Source organism: Grus americana, chromosome 11, assembly GCF_028858705.1.
Source record: "Grus americana isolate bGruAme1 chromosome 11, bGruAme1.mat, whole genome shotgun sequence".
Lineage (NCBI taxonomy): Eukaryota > Metazoa > Chordata > Aves > Gruiformes > Gruidae > Grus > Grus americana.
Window position 1 is genome coordinate 24402740 of NC_072862.1, and position 26186 is coordinate 24428925.

Sequence of the window (26186 nt, forward strand, 5' to 3'; positions counted from 1 at the left end):
AAGATAATTTAGCAGTGCAGTTGCAAACCCCTTTGCGCTTAGCGTTTTACTCTTTGGCACTGTATAACTGAGATGTATTACTCTTAGAGGAAAAAGGCACCCATGAAGGGAATTTCATGAGGTTACAAAGGATCTCTAAATAATGCAGTTGCATGCAAGTGTCCTTTCACATGCTTTTCTTCCTAGCTTACCTGAATTACAAACCCACCAAAACCAAAGCCCCCACTTAGACAAGTTAAAGGGGCAAAACCTCTTGCAGAATACATCCGCTCTCCAGGTCTTCATAACAATGTGGAGCCCTTCATGACTAGGGATTGGAAGAATGTGGCTCCAGCATATCCCAGCTGCAGACGTCCCAGGATAAACACCAAGATTGCACCTGGACCATGTAAGTAATGTTTCTCCAGCCATTCATTCAGACAAGACAAACATGCTTTCTTTTTACCCTGCATTAGAGGGTACAAAACCATCAGCTCACCCCTTGAAAGAGTTGTAGATGTTTTCAGACAGCTGGCAGCTGTCTGCAAACATGTCTGGGAGCATCATACAGTGGACACAGTGTCCCTGCAGGAGGGCCTAGAGGTTCCTCGAGTACTTCATGGCTCCTCTCTCTGTTTTGTGTGTGTGGCATGTGGGGGTGCTGCTGCAGCTTCATCATAGCCTGACTCCAGATGTCAGCCCTTTGACTGAGGCAAGGGCTGCAGGAAAATGCTCAAAGAAGCACTGCAGTCTTGGGAAAGAATTTATTTTTAAAGTCTTGCCTTTGTCCAGGGTATTTTTTTTCATTGTGTGACAGCAGGAGAGGTGAATTCCTGGGACATCCTTTTGGAAGCACTGGAGGACCTTGTTCTGGGCATGTTCAAGAAGCTTGAGTTCAAATTATCACATCATTGATTATGAAGGCACGTACAATCTGTACAAAGGTTTGCTTGAAAAAGCCAATGAGGCAGTCAAGCTTGCTGAGCACATGTGCGAGCACTAGGGACCAGATGCTGCTGGTCTCGCCTCCAAGGGTGAGGAATTGCATGGACCTTCTTTTGCTCTGCTCACCTATTTCAGGGACTGCTGTCATAGTTCCTCCATGTCCCCTGGGATCTCCCAGCGCTTGTCCTCAATGGCGGGAGAACCCCTTGATCAGGCAGGGGTGGGCAGTGCTCCTCTTTCTGCTCAGGGAAGGAGAGTATTCCTGTGCAGGAGCGGGGGCTCCTTGGGAAGGACAGGCCTCATAGGCCCTGGCTCAGGGACCCCCAGCGCTGAAAGCAAGGATGGTCCCCTGAGCCCCAGGCATGACTGGGTAATGCCATGGCAACAAGGTGATATGGGGCAGGGCAGGGGATGGGCCAGAAAGGGGCCTTTGGACTTCACAACTGATGGGCTCTGCCTGGGTGGATGGTCCTGTTGAGGACTGGAATGGATCATCCATGGCCGTCCAGGTGCTTGGGGTGGCTGAGGGCTGGATTCAGGGGGTTGGGGGATCGGGGGGCCTCGGGGAAGCCCTGGGGGGTGCTTGTCATGGGGGGCCGGGCTTTGGATGGGGCTGGGGACTGTTGGGCGGGATCTGGAGGGGCCTTGAGGCAGGCCCACAGGGTGCCCACAGGGTCCCCACAGGCCGGGCCAGTGTGAGGCAGTCCTCTCCCTCATCCCCAGCCATGCTTACCTCTCATCTGCCCGATGCCTGGTGATGCTGGGAGCAGCATGGATCACCATTGGTGAATGGGCCATATCCCTCCCCAATGGCAGGGTGGGGAGAACAGGGGCAGGGGCACCAGGAGGGCCAGCTGGGCTGCTGCATCTGGCAGTGACATCAGGTGCAGTATGGGTCGCCATTGGCGAGGTGCTCAGGTGTCAGGCGCAGCACAGGTCACTGTTGGCAGGGTGCTGAGGCTGGGGCAGGCCTTGGGCTGCTGCTGGGGGTCCTGGGCTGGGCATCAAGCTGTGAGCGTAGGGTCCCTGGGACCCCATCTCACCCTTGCACCACGGGGTAGGGCCACGGGGACATGTGGGAGGAGGAAGGGACCTGTGGGGACAGAGGAGGGACTGGTGGGGCTGTGGAAGGGGAATTGGGAACGGGCAGTTTGGGATGAGGAAGGGGGCCAGTGCCAGGGCTGGGGATGTGTGGGGAAAGGGAGGGACGTTGTGGTTAGGGGAAGGTGTCGTGGTTTAGCCCCAGCCGGCAGCTGAGCACCACGCGGCCGCTCGCTTATCCCCCCAGCGGGATGGGGAGGAGAATGGGAAGACAAAGGTAAACCTCGTGGGCTGGGATAAGGACAGGTTACTGGGAAAGCAGAGGGAGAGGGAAATAACAACAACAGTACTTAGAATATACAAAATGGGTGATACACAATGCAGTTTCTCACCCGATGACCGTAGAACTCAGACTGCACACTCAGACCCGTCCCAAAGCCAGACCATCCCTGAGCCTCGTGTCCTGGAGCCGTGCTGCCCCTCCCCGACTAGTCGCCTTTTATGCTGAGCATGACATCATATGGTATGGAATACCCCCTTTGGCTAGTTTGGGTCACCTGTCCTGGCTGAGTCCCATCCCAGCTTCTGGTGAAAATTAACTCTATCCTAGCTGAACCCAGGACAGAAGGGGACACAGTGGGAAGAGGGATGAGGAGGGGTGTGAGGCAGAGCACCTGGGTAGGCAGGTAAGGGGGACTCCCTTGCCCATGGGGTCACAGGAGGCCAAGAAGGCTGGGCTGGGGCGCCTTGGCCTGTGGCCACAGGTGCTGGGGGAATTTAGGTGGGAGCAAGGCCATCCTCAGGGCTGCAGGTGGGGTCCCCTGTGGCCACAGCGGCACTCTGACACCTGGGGCGGTGCGGGTGACCCAACCCCTCTTTTCTACCCCCAGTGCAGGTGGGGGTGCCACCTGGCCGTGGACTACATCCATTGTCCCTGACAGGAATGTCCTTTGCTGCTGCTCCTGCCCAGAGAGCCTGGCCTAGACATCTCTGTCCCCTCTGTGCTGCTGCCCCCAGCACTGAACTGGGCAGGTGTTCCCCAGTGTGGCTGTATTTCCCATGGGGGATGCAAACCCAGTTCCCATAGCTGGCTGCATGCCTGGGCTCGCCATGCCCCCAAGCTGTGTGCTGGCCCATACCTGTTTGTCACCATTCCCTGGTCCCAGGGATCTGGTGCAGAGGTGCTGATATGCCCTGAGAAGTGTGGGTGGGTGGAAAACAGTCATTCCCTGCCCTGGCCTGCCTTGTCACTGGCCAAGTCTTGCTGTTTTGTGGAGACCCTGGTGCCCCCCAGGACTAGGGGTTGGGGCCAGGGATACCCTGTTGGTGATGGGGGGCCTGTCCCAGTGATTCAGCCTGGGATGAGGAGTGTGGGCTGCACTAGGGTTCTTCCCACCTGTCCTGGGGTGAGCAGGAGCTGTGTGATGCCATGTGCTTGTGGGCGCTGGGCATGGCACACCAGGAGTTCCCACATGCATGGAGGTGTTAATTAGCGGTTTATTATCAGGGAGATGTGGGGGGCTGGTGTGGCCCTGGGGCATCCCTGGTATGGTATGTATGTCCTGTGCTCTCAGCTCCTGCAGGAGGGGAGGAGGTGAGTGAGGCTGGACAAGGGCAGGCAGCCCTGGCCAGGCAGCTCCCACCTGACGTGGCCTGGAGCAGATGGGGCTGGTGCAGCTGGGTGAAGAAGAGACCTCACCTGCGTCTGTAGCACCAGATGGCCCCAGCGAGGAATGCAGCCACAGTCAGCAGCACTGCGATGGTGATGCCGGCACTGAGAGCTACCTTGGAGCTCCCTGGAGGAGAGAGGAGAGAGAGGAGGGCGCACAGGAGGCCATGGCCAGACTTGCCATCAGAGCCTGACTTGCCATCAGAGCCTGACCCACCATCCTCCAGGCACCTGCATGTGGCCAGTGGCTGCTACCTCTACCCTGTGCCCCATCCCCATGTGTGGCACCTACCCCATGGGATGATGAGGCTGCGGGTGCCCAGGCTGCGGTGGCGCACGCGACAGGCGTAGCTGTGCCCATCACGAGGGGCCACAGCCAGGATGCTGCGGAGCTGGTAGGTGAGGTCAGCATTGGGCAGGATGTCACTGGTGTTGAGCGCCGGGCCTGGCGGCACCTCCTGGCCATCCCGCAGCCAGGCCACACTGATGGGCCGTGGGTAGAAGCCGGTGACGCGGCAAACCAGCAGGACTTGGTCTGGTCTGGGTGTGCGGGCGAAGACCGTGACCACAGGCAGCTCTGGGGAGGTGAGAACCAAGGGGTGGGGGGAGCCGTGGTGGGGCACTGCTTGGCCCCATTGTGTGGGGCTTTGGGATAGTCATGCAAGGGTTGGGGTGGTCTCACCTTGTCTCTCCAGATCAGCCCTCCCATACTCGATGAATTTCTTCATATGGTCAACACAGGTGACATTGAGAAGGTGCTGCAGGTTTGCAGAGAAGCCGGCGAAAGTGTTGAACTGCCTCTCAACTTGCACTGCCAGCTCACTCTCCTGCTGCCTCTCCCAGTGGCTGTTGTCCACATCAAAGCTGAGGAAGTTCTGGGCATTGTAGGCCAGATGGTAGAATGTGGTATAGGAGCCATTGGAATACAAGTTGCAGCCAGTCATGCACTGGAACACAAAGGGGTCTGGGGCGGGCGGGGGGGGGAGAGATGATGGCCATCACATGTGCAGCTCGAGCTGGAGCCTGAAATTGCAGCCTGGCACTCACTTCTTTGGGCACAGCCCTTTCCCTTTCCCTCTGCACCCCAAGTCATTCTCCACAGGGAGAAGACACAAAAGGTCAAAGCTCAGTTAGACTTGAATCTGGCCAGTGTTGTGTCAGACAACAAGAAAGGCTTTTTAAAGTACATTAATAGCAAGAGGAGGTCTAAAGAAAACATTGCACCAATACTTGTTGAAGATGGTCACCTGACTAATAGGGATGAAGAAAAAGTGGAGGTATTCAATGCTTTTTTTGCCTCAGTCTTTAATAATACCAGTAGACCTTGGGCTGCCCAGTCCTCTGAGTCAGAGGACCACGACTACAGGAACAGTGACTTTCCTTTTGGGGACACTGAAACTGTCAGGGCCCAGCTGTATCAGCTAAATGTTCACAAGTCCATGGGGCCTGATGAGATTCATTCCAGAGTACTGAAGGAGCTGGTGGATGTTATGGCAGGACATCTCTCCATCATCTACCAAAGGTCTTGGAAGTCTGGGGAAGTCCCTGCTGACTGCAAGCTAGCCAATGTTATTCCACATTACAAGAAGGATGTGAGGTAAGCTACAGGAAACTACAGACCTGTTAATCTAACCTCAGTACCTGGAAAAATTATGGAGATCATACTGGGTGCTACTGAAAAGCATTTAAAGGACAATGCAATCATCAGGCATAGTTAACATGGATTCACAAAGGGAAAGTTCTGTAACTAATTTTATATCCTTCTACAATAAGGTCACCCATTTAATGGATGAAGGAAAGGCGGTGGATGTAGTTTTTCTAGACTTTAGTAAGGCTTTTGATACAGTCCCTTACAGCAGCCTTCTGGACAAGTTGTCCAGCTGTGAGATGAGCAGGTTCATGTGGCGCTGGGTAAAGAACTGGCTGGACGGCAGGGCTCAAAAGGTTGTAGTGAATGGGGCTACATCTGGCTGGCAACTGGTCACCAGCAGTGTTCCTCATGGCTCAATCCTATGGCCAGGGCTGTTCAATATTTTGATCAATGATCTGGATGCAGGAGTTGAATGCACCATTAGCAAGTTTGCTGACTATCAAACTGGGAGGTGCTGTTGATTCTTTTGAGGGATAAGAGGCTTTACAGAGGGATCTGGATAGGTTGGAGCATTGAGCAATCATCAGGCATGAAATTTAACAAGAACAAATACCAGATTCTGCACCTGGGGCAGAGTTCCACTGGACACAAATATAAATTATCAGGGGAATGGCTGGAGAGCATCCCTGCAGAAAGGGACCTGGGAGTGCTGGATGGCAGCAGACTCAATATGAGTCAACAGCGTTCCCTGGCCGCCAAGAGGGCAAACCGCACCCTGGGAGGCATCAAACACAGCATAAGCAGTTGGTCAAGAGAGGTGATTATCCCGCTGTATTTAGTGTTGGTGCAGTCTCACCTTGAGTACTGTGTGCAGTTCTGGGCCCTGTCATTTAAGAAGGATGTGAAGGTACTAGAATGCATCCAGAGAAGGGTGACCAAGCTGGTGATTGGGCTGGAAGGCATGTCCTATGAGGAGCCGCTGAGGACTCTGGGCTTGTCTAGTTTGGAGAAAAGGAGGCTGAGGGGTGACCTCATCGCTCTCTGCAGCTTTCTGAGAAGGGAATGTGGAGAGGGAGGTCCTGATCTCCCTTGGGACCTTGGGATCCAGGACAGGATGCATGGAAATGGTTCAAAGCTGCCTCAGAGCAGATTCAGACTTGACATTGGGAAACTCTTTACAGAGATGGCCAATGCCCCAGGCCTGTCAGTGTTTAAGAGGCATTTGGACAATGCCCTTAATAATTTGGTTTAACTTTTGGTCAACCCTGAAGTGGTCAGGCAGTTGGACTGGATGATCATTGTAGGTCCTTTCCAACTGAACTATTCTATTCTATTCTATTCTATTCTATTCTATTCTATTCTATTCTATTCTATTCTATTCTATTCCATTCCATTCCATTCCATTCCATTCCATTCCATTCCATTCCATTCCATTCCATTCTATTCTATTCTATATTCTATATTTTCCCATGCCACTGCTCTGCTTTACACCAGGTGGAAACTCTGCAGGTGAGAAACCTGTCCTGAGGCCTGTAGTTCGTTGTCCACAAGTTGTCCCTGGCCACAGCACAGTTGGGAGCCATGGCAAAGCAGGAAGCACTGCTTTGGGGGAGTGACAGGACATGGGCTGCAGGCGAGTAGGAGGACAGTGGCACTCTGCCCAGCACCCTGCCTGCGCTGCACCAGCATATGGGACCAGGTGCTTGCTCCATGTGTCTTTGTCCCACAGACATGAGCGGAGAGGCCCCTTTGACCTTCTACTCCACTTTCTCAGATGACTTCTCTAGTGGGATTTGGGGTGCCTGCAGAGCAATAAGGGTGGCTGGTGTGAGGGCGTAAGTGGAGCTAAACATGGCCAAGGTTTGTGCTGGGGACTAAGATGGCCCCATGTGATCTCTGCAGAGGACAAGGTGGTTTGGGGGTCTTGCTGGTCCAGAATGAGGCCCATTCCCTGCCCTCCTGCCAGCCCCTGTTTGGGAAAGCTATTGTTGGTGGGTCTGAGCTTCTTCTCACAGCTCCCTGACTTGGATGAGGAGGTGCTGAAGCACCTGGTACTCACAGGGTATCTGGAACAGCTTGGCATCACCGGCCAGGGACAGGATGAAGTTGTGCACATAGAGCCTGAACAGGTTTTGCAGGTTCTCCCACTCTGCTGCAGGCAGGGCTGGGTAGACCCATGGGTAGAGGTAGCGGATGTTCCAGGTGTATTTCTCCAGGGTAGCAAAGAGAATGTCTTCCAGGGTGGCCCAGCCCGAAACGTCCACAAAGTTGGTGTTGTGGAAGATGGAGGTTTGGAAAAGGTGGAGTTTACAAGAGCCTGTTGGGAGGGGGGAGAGGAAGTGGCATTGGGGTGCATGAGGATGAAGGGGTGGTGGCAGCCCCAGGCGGAAGGGTGGCTTGCCGTGTCCCTGGGGACAGGCAGAGCAAGATGGGGCAGATGGGCATGGTGGGGGAAATCCCCTGGTTTCACTCACTTTGCATTTTCCTTTCACAGCCTCTCTGAGCCTCTTCCTGCTTCTCCTCTAATTTCGGGGGTTTTAGCCATTTAGCACCCCACTGTGACCTTCTGGGAGCTGCCGCTTACCCATGTGGAGGGATGGCAGAGGGGACCTCAGTGCTGTTTTGGGGTGATGCTCCCCCAGCAAGGAGCACCCATACCAGACCTGGATCCACTGGAGACCTGCAGATACTGCAGGGGCATGGGGGCTGGGAGGGAGGGGCATTTCACCCTAGTTTAGGGGCTCTCAGGCAGTGCTCAAGACTGAACCCTAACAGGAGGCAGGAGACTGAGTTCAATGCTGCAACACTGAATGAGGCTCTTGGTAGTAGGCAGGGCAGAGCAAAGCCTGTTTTGGAGCAGTGGGTGTGCCCTGGTCAGTGCGCGATGAGCGCCTGCCCCCGGCATGGGAAACACAGGCTGGGGCTGAAGGTGAAGGCTCGTTGTAGCTGCAGGATGAACCTTCGAGCATTGTTTCACAGGGGAAGAATGCAGAGGATCTGGGGACCCTTCAATTGCAAGAGAAATGATCCTGCAGGCTGAGGGCATTGCCCAGGACCTGCACAAGGGGGTGGAGCCCAGTGCAGGGCTGTTGTGTTGTGAGGGGCTGAGAACCCCTGCTGCCCACAGGCTCCCTGGTAGAGGAAGGCATCCCTGGGAGCACCCCAGCACCTCAGACCTGGCTGAGGCACCCTTTGCCTCTTGGCTGCTCAGGCACCTGAACCCCAGTGCCAGTAGTGCTGGGCTAGGCAGGATGGTGTGGGGCAGGGAACCCTGAGCAGGTGGGTAGGGATGGGGCATCTTTGGGTGCTGTGCGGTAGGGGGTGGCCCCTTGGTGATGGGGACAGTGGCCTGTCTGTGCCCACCCCCTGCCACCTCTGTGGGGTCCCGCAGTGCAGGGATGGGAGCAGGTGGGGGTGAGCCAGGGGTCCCACTTACCCTCTGGATCTGCCCATGTCCCACGGAGGAGGAGAAGGAAGAGGAAGAGTAGATGGTGAGAGGGCTGCATGGTGCCAGCAGCAAGTGTGCAGGAGCAAATGTAGCAGGAGGAGGAAGGGGCCACGGGAGCTGTTACAGCATGCTTCTTCCCATGGCTGCTCTGCCTGGGCAGCTCTGGTGGTCTGGTGATGTCAGTGTCATGAGGCGGCCCCAGTAGCCAATGAGGATGGTGCTGAGGTTTTGGGGAGGACCGGGTTGGGTGTGTTCCCCAGGGGAAGGTGGTGGGGCTGGTGGAGGGCTGGGCTGGCGTGCTCTGGCAGGCAGCTGCAAGCGCCAGGGGAATTTGGGTGGGTGCAAAGTCATCCCTCCTGGCTGCAGCAGCACCCTGACACCCAAGGAGATGTAGTCTGAGCATGGCCAATGGTGGCCTTCTCCTCCTCCCGTGATGACCCCCAGGGGATTACTCTGTAGAGTGTATTGGGTTTATGTGGCAAAGTTTTGGTAGCAGGAGGCCTGTAGAGGTGGCTTCTGTGAGAAGCTGCCCCCATGTCCAACAGAGCCAGTTCTAGCCAGCTTGAAGACAGACTCACCGCTGACCAAGACTGAGCCAATCAGCAATATTTGTAGTGCCGCTGTGATAACGTATTTAAGAAATGGTAAAAACTGCTGTGCAATAGCAGCTGGGAGAGAGAAGTGAGAATATGTGAAAGAAACAACTATGGAGACACCAAAGTCAGTGAAGAAGGAGGAGATGCTCCAGGCACTGGATGGTGCCCATGCAGCCTGTGGTGAAGGACCACAGTGAAGCAGATACCTACCTGCAGCCCATGGAGGACCCCACAATGGAGTAGGTGAATGTGCCTAAAGGAGGCTGTGATCCCATGGAGAGGAGCCCACGCTGCAGCAGGTCTTGTGGTAGGACTTGTGACCCCGTGGGGGACCTGTTCTGGAGCAGTCTGTTCCTGAAGGTCTGCACCCCATGGAAGGGACTCATGCTGAAGCAGTTTGTGAAGAACTGCAGCCCTTGTAAAGGACAGTCTCCTACGGGTGGGACCCAATGCTGGAGCGGGGTGAGGAGGAAGGAGCAACAGAGACCATGCATAATAAAATGATGGCAATCTCCATTCCTCATCCTGCTGTGTCACTTGGGAGGAGGAGAAGTCAAGAGTGAAGTTCAGCCCGGAGAGAAGGGAGGGGTGGGAGGAAGGTGTTTTTAGATTTTTTCTTATTTCTCATTATCCTACTCTGGTTTTGATTGGCAATAAATTAATTTCCCCAACATGAGCCTGTTTTGCCTGTGACGTTAATTGTTGAGTGATCTCCCTGTCCTTATCTCAACCCAGAAGCCTTTTGTTGTATTTTCTCTCCCTTGTCCAGTTGAGAAAAGGGAGTGATAGAGCAGTTGGTGGGCACCTGGTGGTCAGCCACGGTCAACCCACCACACCACCCTTCTTGGGGGGCATGTTGCTCAAACACAGAGCCTCAGCATGGCTTTCATGGCTGTCAGGCATATTGGGAGGGTGTCTCCCATCCCTCCAGCTTTTTCAAGGGCAGGAGTCAGGCATGGGGTCAGGAGTCAGGAGTGGAGGAGATCCCAACCCAAAACCATCCTGGACAGAGAGTGAGATCAGCACTGGAGCTGGAGCAGCTTTGCACTTGTGTGAAATGCCTCCCTGCATCAGGGGATTGGAGATGTCACTTGGATCCTCCCTTTCCCTTCTCTCCCCAGCAAAATGGCTTAAATCCCTCATGTCTCCCTGGTTTGTGTCCTGCTCCATGCCCCATCCCACTCAGTGGTCCCACGTTGGTCTGACCCCAGGTTGTCACTGCCCTTCTGCCAGGGACAGACACTGGCCACGGAGATGCTGAGATGTGGGAGAGGTTGGCGGAGGAATTGCTTCTCCTGGCATGCCAGGGGAGATCGGCCAGTGTCCAGGAAAAAGGAAAGTCTTCCTGGCTGCAATGTGGGGGCCTCTGCAGTGCACTGAGGGGTTTTCTGGGGGGACCTTGTGAGGGGAAAGGAGAGTGAGAGCCACAGGGAGCCGTGTGCGGCTGGGGAAGTTTGTAGCTGTTTAATGCAGTGGTTTTCCAGAGCAAACCCCTGTCGATGCTCATGGATCAGAGATGGGAGATGAGATAAGTGGGGACAGCTGGTGGTGAGGGAGCTCATTGCTGGGTGGGCAGTCAGGCCTCAAATGATGAATTCCTGGGTCTCCTGTGTGGACTTGTTACCTTTCCTGCAAGGGGGAGCAACTGTGAGCCACGCTCAGGGCCAGGGAGTTCATGCCTGCAGAGCTGTTGCAACCCCCTGGCCCGACCCATCTGCCCACAAACCTGAGAGCAGACAGTGGGAGGGACACCTCACCTGCACTTCCACCACCAAATTCCCCCAGCAGAGGCTGAGGCCACAAGCAGCAGCAATGCGATGGTGATGCCAAGGGTTGGAGCTGCACTGCGGTTTTCTGGAAGAGGGAGAGAAGAGGGCGGCCATGTAAGTGTGGCAGCACCAGGCAGGAGCTGCCCTTCGCAGGACCAGTAGCTGCTACCTGCACCCTGTGCCCCATCCCCATGGGCGGCACCTACCCCATGGGATGATGAGGCTGCGGGTGCCCAGGCTGCGGTGGCGCACGCGACAGGCGTAGCTGTGCCCATCATGGGGGGCCACAGCCAGGATGCTGCGGAGCTGGTAGGTGAGGTCAGCATTGGGCAGGATGTCACTGGTGTTGAGCGCCGGGCCTGGCGGCACCTCCTGGCCATCCCGCAGCCAGGCCACACTGATGGGCCGTGGGTAGAAGCCGGTGACGCGGCAAACCAGCAGGACTTGGTCTGGTCTGGGTGTGCGAGCGAAGACCGTGACCACAGGCAGCTCTGGGGAGGTGAGAACCAAGGGGTGGGGGGAGCCGTGGTGGGGCACTGCTTGGCCCCATTGTGTGGGGCTTTGGGATAGTCATGCAAGGGTTGGGGTGGTCTCACCTTGTCTCTCCAGATCAGCTCTCCCATACTTCCACAGGGTGAGGATGTAGCTCTGGCAGGAGATGGATAAGATGTGGTCCAGGAGCCCCATGATGGCCTTCTTGCTGGTGAGGGACTTGCTGACTAGCTCCGCTAGCCGGGATGTCTGCTGGGACTCCCAGCGCTGCCTCTCCATGTCGTAAACTATGAAGTCTCTGCCGCCCTCCCCAGCATCCAAAAAGCCCCAGCTTGTCCTGTTGGGGTGCAGCACACAGCCTCCACGGATTTGGATCACAAATGGGTCTGCAAGTGGAGAGGTCTCATGAGTGTGTGGGACATGGGTAGCATGACATAGGATGTGGCTGGAGGCATGTGCAGGGGTGCGATGGGCAGCAGGGGATGGGGTCATGCTTCAGGAAGCCCTAGGATACCCTGCAACCCCTCAGTCCCCTTGGAGGGCCAGAGTGGATATGGGGTCAGTTAGCGTGGGGAGGTTGCTCAAACAGAGTGTTGTCCCCCAAAATATTTGCCCCAACTTTCTCTTTCCCTTATCTGTGCTGTGTGGATCCTGCAGCCCAGGTAAATTTGGTGGCAGCTCCCCAGTGTGCAGAGGGGTTGTCCTGTGCCAGGAGCCCTGAGGGGTATTTTCAATGTGCTGCCCTCCCCACCTCTGCTAGCCATGTTCCCCATCAGCTGCAGCATTTCCCATTACCCTTTCAGGAGCTGTTGCACCCCATGAGACCCCATAAATGCTACCCCAGTGGGGAGGAGGGCACAATTGGAACCTGGGGAAAGGGGCTGGGGCTTTGGCTGGGGTTGCCCCTGTACTCACAGTCCTGTTGCACCTGCCGGGCTGTTTCATGCACGTATCGGACCAAATTGCGTAGAAAGAGTTTGGAGTGGGAATAGAGCTTCCCCATATCACCCTCGGCTATGGCCTGGCGGGCCCATGGCTGGTGGAATTGGATGCTCCAGTCGACAGGATCCAGCTCAAAGATGGGCACGTCCCCCAGCAAAGTCACCCCGGACACCTCAGCAGAGCTGATGTTGGCAAAGATGCTGGTTAGGAGCAGCTGGAGAACCTGCAGCTCTGCCAGGAAAAAGGATGGGGATGGGAAGTGCTGCAGGAAAGAGGAGATGAGTGGGGGTGTGTGTGTGGAGGGGAAACGGGGGATTCAGACAAGATATAAGGAAGAAATTTTTTGCACTAAGTGTGGTGAGGCACTGGCACAGGTTGCCCAGAGAGGTGGTAGATGCCCCATCCCTGGAAACATTCCAGATCAGGTTGGATGGGGCTCTGAGCAATCTGATGTAGTTGAAAATGTCCCTGGTCATTGCTGGGGGCGGGGGTTGGACTAGATGACCTTGAAAGGTCCCTTCCAACCCAAACCATTCTATGATTCTATGCTCTTTCTATGCTCTATGATTCTACACCTCACATCACGGGGACCCGCAGCAGCCTGGCAACTCCCCAGCCATGTCTTCACTGGACTCCAACCTCCTCGCCCGCCAAGAGTTGCTTTCCTGTCTGAACTTCCTCTGCCTCCACTGCTCTTTTTTCTTCTCTATTTTACTTTCAGTGAGAGATTTCTCTCCCATACAGGATTTCAAGCACCTCATCCCCTCCCCTCCCTGCCTCCCTCCTGCCCAATGCCTGCTGTCTGGCTGTGCAGAGCAGATGGTGGGGGGCACCTCAGCATTTGTTTGGGGCAAGGCTTCCTACAAAAGAAGCACCCATGCCAGGACCCGGATCTGCCAGACACCTGCACATGGTGCAGAGGACATGGAGGATGGAGGAGGGAAAAGGGCATTTTGTCTAGGTTTGGGGGCTCCTGGACATCAGGAGCTCAAGGAGACCGAACCCTGCCAGGGGCAGGGGAGTAGCCCAGCCCAGAGATCAATCCTGTGCTCCAATGTCTGCTGCTGCCTCCCCGGAAATGTGAGGTCTCACAGGGTTGTGGTGAAATGCTCTGTGCGATGGCAGTGCCCCAAACACCCTCTCACAGATGCAGCTCCCCAACAAACAAGGGGCTGCTGGAAGGGGCCGACAGCACCACATGGAGCTGAGACTCCCCTGGTGCCCACAGGCTCCCCGCAGGAGGAAGGCACCTTTGGGAGAACCCCACCACAGGCCTGGCTGGGGGCACCTGGCCCCACTTCTGCTTGGGTGCCCAAGCCCCTGTGCCAGTGGGGCACGAAGCCATGAGCTGGAGGCCGGAACATAGAGGGTGGGCAGGGACAGGGCATCTTTGGGTGCTGTGTGGTGGGGGGTGGCCCTTTGATGCTGGGGATCATCATCCCCCATGCAGGGGACAGTGGCCTGGCCCTGCTCCCGAAGGAACCTGTGGGGTCCTCTGACAGGGCAGGTGAGAGCAGTTGGGGTGAGTCAGGGCTCCCACTTACCCTCTGGGTCTGCCCACATCCCAGGGAGGAGGACAGGGAGAAAGAGGAAGAGGTGAGGGGGCTGCACGGTGCACGCGACAAGACCGAAGCAGCAGCAGCAGTGACTGTGGGAGGAGGAAGCACCCGTAGGGTCCTACGCTTTAACCCAGCCCAGCAGTCATGCCGGTGGCTCTCCACCAATGGGACTGGTGCGGATGTGTTGGGGAGGGCCCCAGAGGTCCTGAGCTTGGGGTTAGAGACGTATGTGAGGGAGGAAAGCCGAAATGAGGTCTTGAGCATGAAGTGTCATGACAGGCTGGGGCTGGGGGAGGAGTCAGGAGGAGAGGGCAGGGAAAGGGAAGCCCAGGAAATGGCACTAGGAGAAAACGGGTGCTCAGGGAACCTGGTCCCACTGACACCTCCTCCCCACTGATGGTACCTCGCCCCCATCCCTTTATTTGTGGGATGCATCAGATCCAATGAAGGTGACGATGGGTTTTGGGTTTCAGCCCTGACTGGAGAAAGATGGCTGCTGTCCTCTCAGCCCTGCACAGGGAGAAGGGCTGCTTTGGCCTCGCCTTGCACACACACACCCCCCCCCCCCCCCCCCATACCTCCAGCTCAGGCTCCTCCTGCACTGCCTGCCTAACCAGGCACCTCTCCCCAGGGAGGAGGTGGCGAGCAGTTCCCACCCAGTCCATGGTTGCAGGAACAGTGCTGGGGAGCTCCAACAATAAATGCCCCCAGGAGAGGGGCTGGGGCTGGGCTGCAGCCTGGCACTCCCCTTTCCTTCCCACCATATTTGGTGGGGAACCCTGTCCTCCAAATGCCCTCTGGGCATGGGACTAGGAATGGTGGGGGCCATCCCCCTGCTCTGTCCCCGTTATCACCAGTGTCCAGCGCTGGAGGGACAACGGGGTGACCAGAGCCGGCCTCACCCCCACACTGTCCCCTACCCACTGCTCCTCCATGGCTGTCCCCTGGTGCCTCCCTTCACCCTGCAGTTTCTCTTCCCCTTTCCTGGGGGTGTCTACGTTGGGGCAAAAGCAGAACTGAAACCAGAGCCAAGGGGAACTCTGAGGGGGCATGCCCCAGTAACTTCCAAACACTTGAACCCCTCCCTTCCATGGAGCTGTTCCATGGAGAAGTTAAGGGTGCTGCGGTGGCCTGGCAGGCCCAGAAATGGCACCAACAGTCCCACTTCCCTAGCAACTCACCTTGGCATCGCCCAGGGGATGTCCGGCCATGCCACCACAACGTCCACATCCCTCCTGGCTGGGCCACCAGTGCTGGGCTCAGAGGAGAGTGTGTGGCTGGTGGGATGGCAAAGCACAGCCATGGGGTGGCCCGGGAGGGAAGGGGCAGAGGGATGTTTGTCCACACAGTCCTATGAGGTGACCATTTGTCCTCATGGTCCCTCCCGAAGGTGACTGTTGGTCACCTCTTGCTGAGCAGCTGATGGGCCATTAGCAGGCCTCTGGCTTGTGCAGGTGCGTGGGAGGTCACTGGTGGCTGAGTAGCTCATAGGGCAGGAGCAGGCTTTGCAGGTGCTCCTGATGTGTTCAACCCCCTCTGAATTTCCTCCAGATGTCTCCCGCTCTTGCAGTGGCCCAGAAGTTCTACTTTAGCTCTTCCTGATCTCTACTGAATGCATTTGTCCTCATATTTTTGTTGGGTTTTTTATTTATTTACGCTTCTTACTTGCTGTAGCAGGGAGAGGCCTCAACTTCTTCCTCCTTGATATTGTCACTGTCTCCCAGGTGGCCACTGGTCCTCACTGTACCCCCCCCAGGTGACTGTAGGACTTTGCATTTCCACCTCATGTGATCACCGGTCCTTGCAGACCCCACAGGTAACATTGGTCCTTGCAGTGTCCCCTCAGGTAGGGGCTGTAACCCTCCCCAAGCCCAGAGCCGTGCCTGAGTGAGTTGGGGTGGGGTGGGCAGGGCTGCAGTGCCTCTGGGGGCTGCAGTGGGTGTGTGGGCACCAGCACCTGCTGCTCTGGGCTGAAATGCCTGAAGAGACCTCTTGAAACGCCTGGGTGTTTGTGCGTACGTTATTGTAGGGTCCCTGGGGAGCTGTGAACAAACACTTGCAGACACCTCCCTGGTTTGTGTATGTGTTATTGTAGGGTCTCATGGGAGGTCATGCACATGACCACCTTTTCTTACCAGGTTTGCTCACTGGCTGCATCTGCTGTCCAGGTTGGTGGGTGAGCTTCATCCTGCCATGTCCCATGAGTGCTGCAGGGTTTTTCACTCCGTTTGGGAGATGAATTGCCCCATGTGCCTTTTTGGTGCTGAGGCTGCAGGCTCCCAACCTGAGGTGAGCCCTGCCCACACCTGAAAGTTTCATCTGTCTGTCCTAGCTCAGCAAGGGCTGGGAGAGACCAAGTATCACTCTACCTGCAGCGAGACCCTTGAGCCCCTCGGTGCCAGCAGGCAACTCTGGCTGTCAGGGAAATTCAGCCCTGCCCACAGCACTGTGGTTCACAGGGTTTGGCCAGGGGACAACCAGCCGCAGCGGAGTTGTGGTAGATGTGGCCACAGGCCGGCTGACTCAGCTGATAGTTGACTCGTGCATGGCTGCTAGAGACTTTTCCAGTGAAACTTTACCAGGAAGTCCTGTGAAACCACACATTCAAGTGCGTGGTTGATTGCGAGCACGAACTAAATTCCTTCCTATGCCTGTCTGAACTCCGCTGTCTCCGCTGGGAGATTGTCTTCCTTTTTTTCCTTAATTGGGAGGCTTGGGGATATTTTACCCCCATGTGCACAGTTGCTTATTTCCATGAAATATGTAAGAATGTGTTTGTATATGCGCAAACACACTTCCCTCCCCCCTTTGGTGTTTCCTGTAATTAGCACCAGTAATTCAGTGGTGCTCCAGCTTCCATTTGCAGCTGATCAAAACCTCCCTGAGCCCATCCAAATGCTGTGGAAAGGCATGTGTTCTTAGATAAAACATGAATGTTTTAATTTCATTTTATACACATCTGTAGCTCCCACAGATTACATCAGAGTTTCAGTGTCACTCGGCACTTTGTAAAACGGTTTGTGGCCAAGTGCTGTTAGTCTGTGGTGGAACAGTTCTGTCTCAGCACAAATATATCTGGAATAAGGTTAAAAAAGGCAGCTTTTAGAAAAAGTACTAGAAAGGAACAGCAGAGGGGCACAGCTTACCACCTACTGATAAATTTGTTATTGTACCAGAACTCAGAGAAGTTGCCACTGGGCATTGGGGTGCCCTAAAGAGCCTCAGTGGGTGCATGAGGCACTGCCATGAGGTAAGAGATCATTGTGTGTAATGAGTGAGGAGGTCTCAGACTTGCATCCTTGTCTGCTTAGCAAACTGAAGTGGGTCAGGAGTCCCCCAGGTTTCCCCCCAGCGTCTCCAAGTCGAGTTGTTCTCACACTCAGCAGTGCCCAGAATTTTGTCAAAGCAGAAGAAGGTAGATTTTTTTGTCCCTGTGAAGGTGGTGAAAGGAAACAAAGGCTGTTGGCTCCCTTCTGGGCTAAGCTTCTTTGCTCAGGATGGAGTTCCTGGACTCTGATTCCTCCATCTGCTGGTGCTTTCTGAAATGAGAAGGGGATGACTCATGGATACTGCATACTCCATGGAAGAGACTTCATGAGGGTGCAGATAGCAGCTGTCAGGGCCAGAGCAGGAGCTTTGGTGCTAAGTGCAGCCATCTCCTGGGGCATTTCCTCCCATCCTCTCCCACTGCTGCTCCATGGGGCAGAAAGGGCCTCACCTGCGTCTCCACACCCAAAGTGCCATGATGGCAGCCACAGCCACAGCTGCCAGTAGCCCGGCCATGAGCACTGTGATCAGCACCAGCTCTGAGTTCCCTGAGAGACACGAGCAGAGGCTGCCATGAGCTTTCCTGGCTTTGCTCCATCACACAGGGCAGGGCTGCTCAGGAGCCCCATCCCTGTCCCCATGGGCGGCACCTACCCCATGGGATGATGAGGCTGCGGGTGCCCAGGCTGCGGTGGCGCACGCGACAGGCGTAGCTGTGCCCATCACGGGGGGCCACAGCCAGGATGCTGCGGAGCTGGTAGGTGAGGTCAGCATTGGGCAGGATGTCACTGGTGTTGAGCGCCGGGCCTGGCGGCACCTCCTGGCCATCCCGCAGCCAGGCCACACTGATGGGCCGTGGGTAGAAGCCGGTGACGCGGCAAACCAGCAGGACTTGGTCTGGTCTGGGTGTGCGAGCGAAGACCGTGGCCACAGGCAGCTCTGGGGAGGTGAGAACCAAGGGGTGGGGGGAGCCCTGGTGGGGCACCGCTTGGCCCCATTGTGTGGGGCTTTGGGGTGGTCATGCAAGGGTTGGGATGGTCTCACCTTGTCTCTCAAGAGCTGCCTTCCCATAGTGCAGTAACACCTCCATGTCATCAATACAGGTATCATTGAAGAGGACATCCACCAGCTCGCTGAAGGCGGTATAGTTCTGGAGAACAGCCTGGACGTACCGTGACAGATTGGTGTCTTGGGAGAGGAGCCAGGTGGCATTGTCCACGTTGAAGCTCAGGAAGTCCTGGCCGTTGTAGCCTACATAGGCAAAGGCTTGGGCGGTCCTGTTGGGGTAGAGCTTGCAGCCAGCCATGCACTGGGCCACGAAGGGGTCTGGAAGGGCAGAGAGGAGAGAAAGGTTGCATGAGGAGCTGGGACTGCCTTCCTGTGGACGGGTTCAGCATCTCTTGTGCAGCACCAGCACTACTGAGCCCTTCACCACTTTCCGGATGCTGTTCAGAGAGGGGACACAGAGAAGACTGGGTACTCACAGGGCACATCCTTCTGCATTGCACCTTCATTGATCAGGTGGCTGAACTGCTGCAAATAGATCTTGATCATGTTCTCAATGGTGTCCCAGTCACTGTGGGGCAGGGCTGGGCGCACCCAGGGCTGGTAGAAGCGGATGGTCCAAGTGCGCTTGTCAAGAGAACCGAGCTCGATGTCTTCCAGCAGGCCCAGCCCCTCTGTGTCCACAAAGGAAGTATTTTGGAAGGTGGAGGTCTGGAGCAGCTGGAGGGTGAAGGTCCCTACATGAGACAGAGGTCAACAGGGGAAGATGGGGGTGGCAGGATAGGGCTGGGGAAAGTGGAAGGGCTGAGGGACAGGTCCTCGGGGTTGCAGGGACCTGCGGATCCCCCAAACCCCCCTGTATCCTTGGCAGCCCCAGCTTCCACCCCCTGCACCTACCCGGGGTGGCTGCATCCCTGCCAGGGAGGAGGCATGGAGCCAGGGGACAAGGAAGCATGAGGAGGCAAGTGCATAAGGTGGGTGGGGAGCAGGAAGCCCCTCACTGTTGGGTCCCATGGGGGCATGGGAGCAGATGTGGATGAGCCATGGCTCCTACTTACCCTCCTGGTCTGCCCATGTCCCAGAGAGGAGGAGGAGGTGGAGGAGAAGGAGGAGGCAGCAGTGGGGGGACTGCATGGTGCCAGCAGCGAAGCCCTGAGTATGCAGTAGTGGGTGCAGCAGCAGGAGGAAGGGGCTGTGAGAGACGTGGCTGCACACTTCTGCTCAGGGTGGCTCTGCCCGGGCAGCTCTGCTGGTACTAGTGGCCCTGGCAGCCAATGGGGCTGGCACTGAGGTTTTGGGGAGGGCCTCAAGGTTTTTGCTTGGGGTGGGCTGGTCTGGGTCACCCTGAGTATGGCTGTGAGTGCTAGGGGAATTTGGGTGTGAGTGAGGCCATGCCACTGGCTGCAGAATGGGTGCCTCATGGCTGTGGCAGCACCTTGACAATCAGGGCAGTGAGGGTGAGCCAACCCCTCTTTTCTACCCCCATTACAGGTGGAGGTGCCATCTGGCCATGGGCTGCATCCATCGTTGCTGACAGGAATGTCCCTCACTGCCACTCATGGCTGGCATGATGGGCCCTGCGTAGCACAGACATCTCCATCTGCTCTGTGCTGCCTACTTAACCAGCCGGGTTCACCACAACGTTGCTGTCTTTCTTGCAGGGAAGGCAAACCCCATTCCCACAGCCCAGCCACATGCCTGGGCTCCCCCTGCCCCCAGGCTGTGTGCTGCCCCCATGCCTCTTTGTCACCTCCCAGCTGTCCCTTAGCCAGGCTATGCTGATGGGCCATGGGTAGAAGCCGGTGATGTGGCAAACCAGCAGGAGCAGAGCTGAGCAGGCGTGCAGGTGAAGACCGTGGCCATGGACACTCTGAAGGGCAAGAGTGAGGAGAGCTGCTGATATCCTCTGACCCCTTGGAACCGCTGGCCTGATCCTGGGGAAGGGGCTCCCCAGGAAGGATGTGACGAGCAGTTCCCACCCAGTCCATGGCTGCAGGGTAGGGAATGGGTGCAGGCAGGGCTGGAGGAAGAGGTTCCTCCAGGAGCTCCTCTCAGGGCAAGTGAAGTGGATGGGCTGGAGCAGCTGTAGTGCGATGGTCCCCAAGGAGAGAGATGGGCTGCAGGGCCTGGAAGGAACTGTTTCCTACTGACAGTCATCAGATTCTTGGAGCAGAGGCACTTGGCCAGGCAGGATCCCAAAGCAGGGACAGGGATGGGACCATAGTCCCCCCACCCTGAGGCCCATTCCAGGAAGCTGCAGTGAATGAACAGCCTCCTCATTTCCATGGAGCCATAGGACCTGCCTCTCTGAATCCCTGCACCCCACAGTGCTGGGGAGCTCCAACTGTCCCATAAATGCCCCCAGGAGAGGGTCTGGGGCTGGGCTGCAGCCTGGCACTCCCCTTTCCTTCCCACCATATTTGGTGGGGAACCCTGTCCTCCAAATGCCCTCTGGGCATGGGACTAGGAATGGTGGGGGCCATCCCCCTGCTCTGTCCCCGTTATCACCAGTGTCCAGCGCTGGAGGGACAACGGGGTGACCAGAGCCGGCCTCACCCCCACACTGTCCCCTACCCACTGCTCCTCCATGGCTGTCCCCTGGTGCCTCCCTTCACCCTGCAGTTTCTCTTCCCCTTTCCTGGGGGTGTCTACGTTGGGGCAAAAGCAGAACTGAAACCAGACCAAGGGCACCTCGATAACCTCCAAACACAACCAGGGCCAAGGTGTTCCCAGTGCCATGTATCAGGGCACCATGTGACCCCTGCAAGCACAACTGGGACCAGGTGTCCCTGCTCCATGTCTTCATCTCGGATGTCCTCAGCTGTGGTGAGCACACGGGGAAGACCCATATGGGGTTGCTGTGGGCTGAGCTCCTGCACCCCATGACACTGAGTCAGACAGGGGGAGACAAGGACAACGAACCCCTTCTCTTCCATGGAGCTGTTCCATGGAGAAGTTAAGGGTGCTGCGGTGGCCTGGCAGGCCCAGAAATGGCACCAACAGTCCCACTTCCCTAGCAACTCACCTTGGCATCGCCCAGGGGATGTCCGGCCATGCCACCACAATGTCCACATCCCTCCTGGCTGGGCCACCAGTGCTGGGCTCAGAGGAGAGTGTGTGGCTGGTGGGATGGCAAAGCACAGCCATGGGGTGGCCCAGGAGGGAAGGGGCAGAGGGATGTTTGTCCACACAGTCCTATGAGGTGACCATTTGTCCTCATGGTCCCTCCCGAAGGTGACTGTTGGTCACCTCTTGCTGAGCAGCTGATGGGCCATTAGCAGGCCTCTGGCTTGTGCAGGTGCGTGGGAGGTCACTGGTGGCTGAGTAGCTCATAGGGCAGGAGCAGGCATCTGGCTTGTGTGGGTGCATGTGAATTTACTGACACCTCTCCTCCCACTTTCCAGTCTCCACTCCCCTTGTTATTGTCACAGGTTACAGTAATTTCCTTTGATGCGATGGCAGCGGCATGGGAGGTTGCACTCAGTGCACAGCCGTTTCTTTTGGCCACCCCTTATTCCTTAAACTTTTCTTCTGCTGCTCCTTCCTTCTTGCTAGTTTCCTTTGCTTCAGAATGGGACCTCTATGGTCCACAGTCCCTTTGGGATGTACCTGCTCTTCCATGGTCACCTCCTACTGCTCTGACCCTGCTGACCCTTTTTCTGGGTGTTTACTTCTCTTTTCTAAATACATTGTCACAGAAGTGCCACAAACTCCCCTTGTTCAAAGGAGATGAGCTGGCTGGAACCAGCTGTCATCAGCACAGGGCACTTTATGATCCCTTCGTCAGAGGTCACCATGCCTCTGCCCCCTCCCCACCTCCTCCCCCCAAAACCTTGTCATTCGTGCTCAATACAATTCTTTATTGCAGTACAGCTACAATGGCTTGAACTGGATGACTATTTGGGTGAAATTTTTTTGGGGTTGGTGTATATTCACCATAGTAGGATAAAAGTTGCATTTATGAGGGACTGCTGTGCACTTCTGCCTTTCTAGTTTAGCTTAAGGATGGCTTGCTGATAACAGTTGTCATTAAGAAACAGATAAGAAACTTGATCATAACCCCACCTCTGCTTGGGAACTGCTTTTAACTGAGAATTTTGTCCTTGGCTCCCACCTGTGCTACACAGGAGATATGTTGCAGCTCTGTCTGTGGCAAGTCTTGTACCTCCTCATTCCTGACACCAGTCCTGTCCCATTGGCTTGACTGGATCTGAATTGTCACCTCAGATTTGCTGGGTGATCACTGGACTCCTGGCTGATGCTGGTTACAATCTCTAGACCTGATTCTTACCCTGAGTTTGCTGATTTGACTTCCTGGATCCTTGTTGGTGATGTAGCAACCTTCCTCCCTTGCTGTGACCCTCAGTTCCTAGCTCATCTTCCCTTGTAGAGCAGCCTGTCCTTGACACCCACCAGTACAGTGGGTTTATCCGAGGACTGTCCAGGGAGCTTTTGTACATGAAGAATGATTTATTTGTAAATCTTGGCCACTTGGTCTTTGCTGGAGCTGCACCAGTTTCACATCAGCTGGAGACATGATTCTTTGTCCTCAGTGATGCTAAATTATTTTGCCCTTTTTGTGAAATGCAATGTTTTCCCCACTGGTTTATGTGATCCAAACTATGAACTGGTTTTATATCCCATTAAGTAAACTGTCCAATTAGTCAAATTGGCTTTGATCCACTGATACATTTTAGGCTGAGAAGCCTTGCACTTTCAAAAATATTTTTGCCATGAATGGGATGAATTGTACCTGAGAACTGCCTACCTCGCTACACTAAGTGTTGATGGAGCGTAGGTGATCAGACCCATGCAAAATGTGAATGTGACTATTGGTACAGAAGATGAACCTCTATATTTCCACCCCCCCGGTTTTGTTTTTTAATGATGCCTTTCTTCTGTTCATATAGAGAGACCCTAAAACCATCTAGACACCAAAATGAGGTGCCTTAGAGTGGGGGGCAACTTACTGTGGGGGATTTCACATAATGATACAATTTTCCCTGTTTCTCTTATTAGCACATACTAAACTTTGAATGGATTTGGTAGTACACAACACTTAATTGCTTCCCTCGTATTTCTTTGTTAAAGTTTGCTGAACAAACACGGAAACTTAAATATTCCAAGTTGGACGTTTCACAGTTACTAAAGACACCTCAAGGGAGAAACTAGTGCCAAGGAGCAACATAGACTTTTTGCCTCCCCTGTACTCTCATTTTCTCAAATACATCCTTCATCTCCCACATTGCGTTATATTATGGGTGTAAAAACAATTTAAGGTTTCTCTTAGCTTTTCAGATAGCTGAGCTTGAGTCTTGGTATAAACTGTAGCAACAGGCTGCTCCCCCAAACAGCTGTAGATGAGTGCACTTATCAATCCTGATACTAGCCAAAGAAACCTTGGTAGGTGTGAATTGTCTATCCAAACAACATTGTCTTCATGGTAGGTGATTATAGCTGAGCTACTTCAGTGGAAGAAACATTCACTTCAAGGACACAAGTCATCTCATACTAACATAGGTTTCAAAGCTTGGAGTACAGATTAATCCTCTCGAGTCACTATTTCTAAATATTAACTGTAAAGGTACAAATAATTTCCTAATAGTAGACATCTGGTGACTTTTGATATACCCAAGGATAATGAGCATGCCCTTGATTTATTACTGCAGAAGGCCAGGTTTCACATGTCCCTTCTGCCAGTCCCACGCACTTACCTTGGACACCAAAGGACATCTCAAGTGGTGCAAGGCACCAGTGCATGGGCAAATGAGTTAAACCCCATCTAAAAGCTTGTGAAGAAATTCCTGAAGGGTTGATCTCATATGTCTCATCTGTTAGTAATGGAGCTGTGACCCTAGACTAGAGGTGTGTGATGTCATTTTAGGTGATCCAGCATCATTTTCCTACTTCAAAGTAGTTTCCTATAGGTTCTCTATATTCTTCTCAGCCTCAGGCAGACATGTCAGACAGCCAGGGGCATTTCTGAGCACACTAGACAGATCTGTTCAAACAAGGAAAATAACACCTGTGTATCTTTTCCATGAATGCCTAAAATGAGAGGGGATGAATCCTAACCATGGAGTTTAAACTTGCTATAAACCTAAGGGGAGAAATCTCAGGACCAATTCATTCTGTGTTGCAGGGTGACTGAGGGTCTTCAAGTAGCTAAAGGTGAGCAATGTTAAAAAAAAAAAAGAAAAGGAATGCATCTGAAAATGACCAAGACTTCGGTTCAGTCTAACACAGCGAGTGATAACTTGTCCTCAAGCATGGAGAATAGGGTGTTTCTTTCTTCTTGGGAACTTTCATCCCATTTTGTCTAGCTGTCTGGAGATTAAAGCATTTTCCAGAAAATCCTGCTATCAAATGATTAAGAAACAGAAGGTACCCACCCTTTATTTAAGGAAATGTTTCTTCTTTTCTTCTCTAACTTGCTACACAAAATCTCTCCTTCCCAACTTTCTTTTTATGAGCATTGTCCTCAAAGCTTTCTTCATATCTTGACTTTTTAGGCTGCAGATCATTGGATTCAACAGGGGAGTAGGCACACTGTATACCACTGATACAATTTTGTTCATATTCAAGGAAGTCCTTGCTGTTGGACTCAAATACATGAAAATCCCTGTCCCACAACACAATGAGAGAACCACGAGATGGGAAACACAAGTGGAGAAGGCTTGAGTGGAAGAGGTCTTCAGGACAGCGATGACAATATAGATGTAAGGCATAGCAATAGAGAGCAAGGTGCCCCAAATCACCAGAGAAGTAAGTATCAGTATCAGCTTTTGCATTGCATAGATGCCTACACATGCCAATTGCAGCAGTGGTAGAATATCACGGAAGTGAGTAACTATACTGATCCACAAAAAGGTAAACCAGTGAGTAAAATGGCAGGCATCAAAGTGGACAGACAGCCTCCAATCCAGAAAAGGAGGATGATCTGGGTGCTTGATCTTCTACCTGTAACAGTAACCTGAGGGTGTAGCATATGGTTATGTATCTGTCACAGGCTATCGCTGCAAGTAGAAAACACCCAGGTATCCCAAGAATAAAGCAGAAATAAGATGGCAAGACACAGTTGGCAAAACAGATAGTCTGATTCCCACTTATCAGTATGGAGAGCAACCTGGGGACAGGGACTGAGGTATATGTTGTACCGAGGAAGGACAACCCCAGGGAAAAATACATGGGTGTTGGAAATGACATTCAAGATGCAAAGCCATGATGATGATAATGTTGCCTATTATAATGATGAGATAAAGAACTAAGAAGAGAAAGAAGAGGGAAAGTTGTATTTCTTGAGAGCTGGGAAGTCCCAGGATGATAAACTTCACTGGGGAGCTGTGGTTCCATGACTTTCCTACGGTCTGCAAGGGTATACAGCAATAGCATCAGAGGTTGTGCTTGCTTTAAAAGAAAAATAAAAAATCTGAGGAGAGATTAAGTATGTTTTCCTTTCCTGACTGCATGTACTTTGCCATATGCATGGTGACAGTCTACCCAAGAATGTATGTATATGACCATTCTTCCAATTAGCCAGAGCTGAATCAGAGAGATGCCTGCAATATGAGCTTTTGAGATCTTGATATCTCAGAAATATGGTTCTTCATAAATTTTAGGCTGGGATTCATCTTATCTAACTTTGAGCACCTTCCAGGTAAATATCTACCTGTAGAAAAGGTACCCAAAGAAACAGGCATTTAGGTGTGCCATTCCACTGCCCTGTTTTAAAGTATGGCATTTGGCAGGGCAGGTCCTTGACTGGTTCTCCACCAGTTTTGAAGGGAACCAAGGACGAACAGGTGACATGTAGACATTCTGTCTGCCTGCATGTCCTAGGTGACTTCTCCCCTCTCTTATAGGTGGTAGGATGGGATTCCCTT

At 54.1% G+C, this 26186-nt stretch overlaps 3 protein-coding genes across 5 annotated transcripts; all 3 read right to left on the minus strand.

Moving 5' to 3' along the window:
- Positions 1–699: 699 nt before the first annotated feature.
- Positions 700–8820, minus strand: LOC129211449 (antigen-presenting glycoprotein CD1d-like). 2 transcript variants are annotated; one of them, XM_054838577.1, is made up of 6 exons: positions 8662–8820; positions 7285–7542; positions 4317–4598; positions 3927–4211; positions 3665–3761; positions 700–1163 (listed from the first exon to the last, which is right to left on the minus strand). In XM_054838577.1, the coding sequence occupies exons 1-6, from the start codon at positions 8729–8731 to the stop codon at positions 1112–1114; spliced, it is 1044 nt and encodes a 347-aa protein (XP_054694552.1). In that variant the 5' UTR covers positions 8732–8820; the 3' UTR covers positions 700–1111. The 2 variants fall into 2 exon arrangements, with proteins under 2 accessions (XP_054694552.1, XP_054694553.1); XM_054838578.1 differs by lacking the exon at positions 700–1163 and adding an exon at positions 1170–3542.
- A 1902-nt stretch (positions 8821–10722) lies between these two features.
- Positions 10723–14109, minus strand: LOC129211450 (T-cell surface glycoprotein CD1b-3-like). Its single transcript, XM_054838579.1, has 6 exons — positions 14017–14109; positions 12446–12703; positions 11635–11916; positions 11245–11529; positions 11027–11123; positions 10723–10898 (listed from the first exon to the last, which is right to left on the minus strand). The coding sequence occupies exons 1-6, from the start codon at positions 14033–14035 to the stop codon at positions 10853–10855; spliced, it is 987 nt and encodes a 328-aa protein (XP_054694554.1). The 5' UTR covers positions 14036–14109; the 3' UTR covers positions 10723–10852.
- Positions 14110–17006: 2897 nt separating this feature from the next.
- LOC129211448 (T-cell surface glycoprotein CD1b-3-like) lies at positions 17007–19505 on the minus strand. 2 transcript variants are annotated; one of them, XM_054838575.1, is made up of 6 exons: positions 19362–19505; positions 18783–19040; positions 18343–18624; positions 17953–18237; positions 17750–17846; positions 17007–17570 (listed from the first exon to the last, which is right to left on the minus strand). In XM_054838575.1, the coding sequence occupies exons 1-6, from the start codon at positions 19435–19437 to the stop codon at positions 17510–17512; spliced, it is 1059 nt and encodes a 352-aa protein (XP_054694550.1). In that variant the 5' UTR covers positions 19438–19505; the 3' UTR covers positions 17007–17509. The 2 variants fall into 2 exon arrangements, with proteins under 2 accessions (XP_054694550.1, XP_054694551.1); XM_054838576.1 differs by lacking the exon at positions 17750–17846.
- Positions 19506–26186: the final 6681 nt, after the last annotated feature.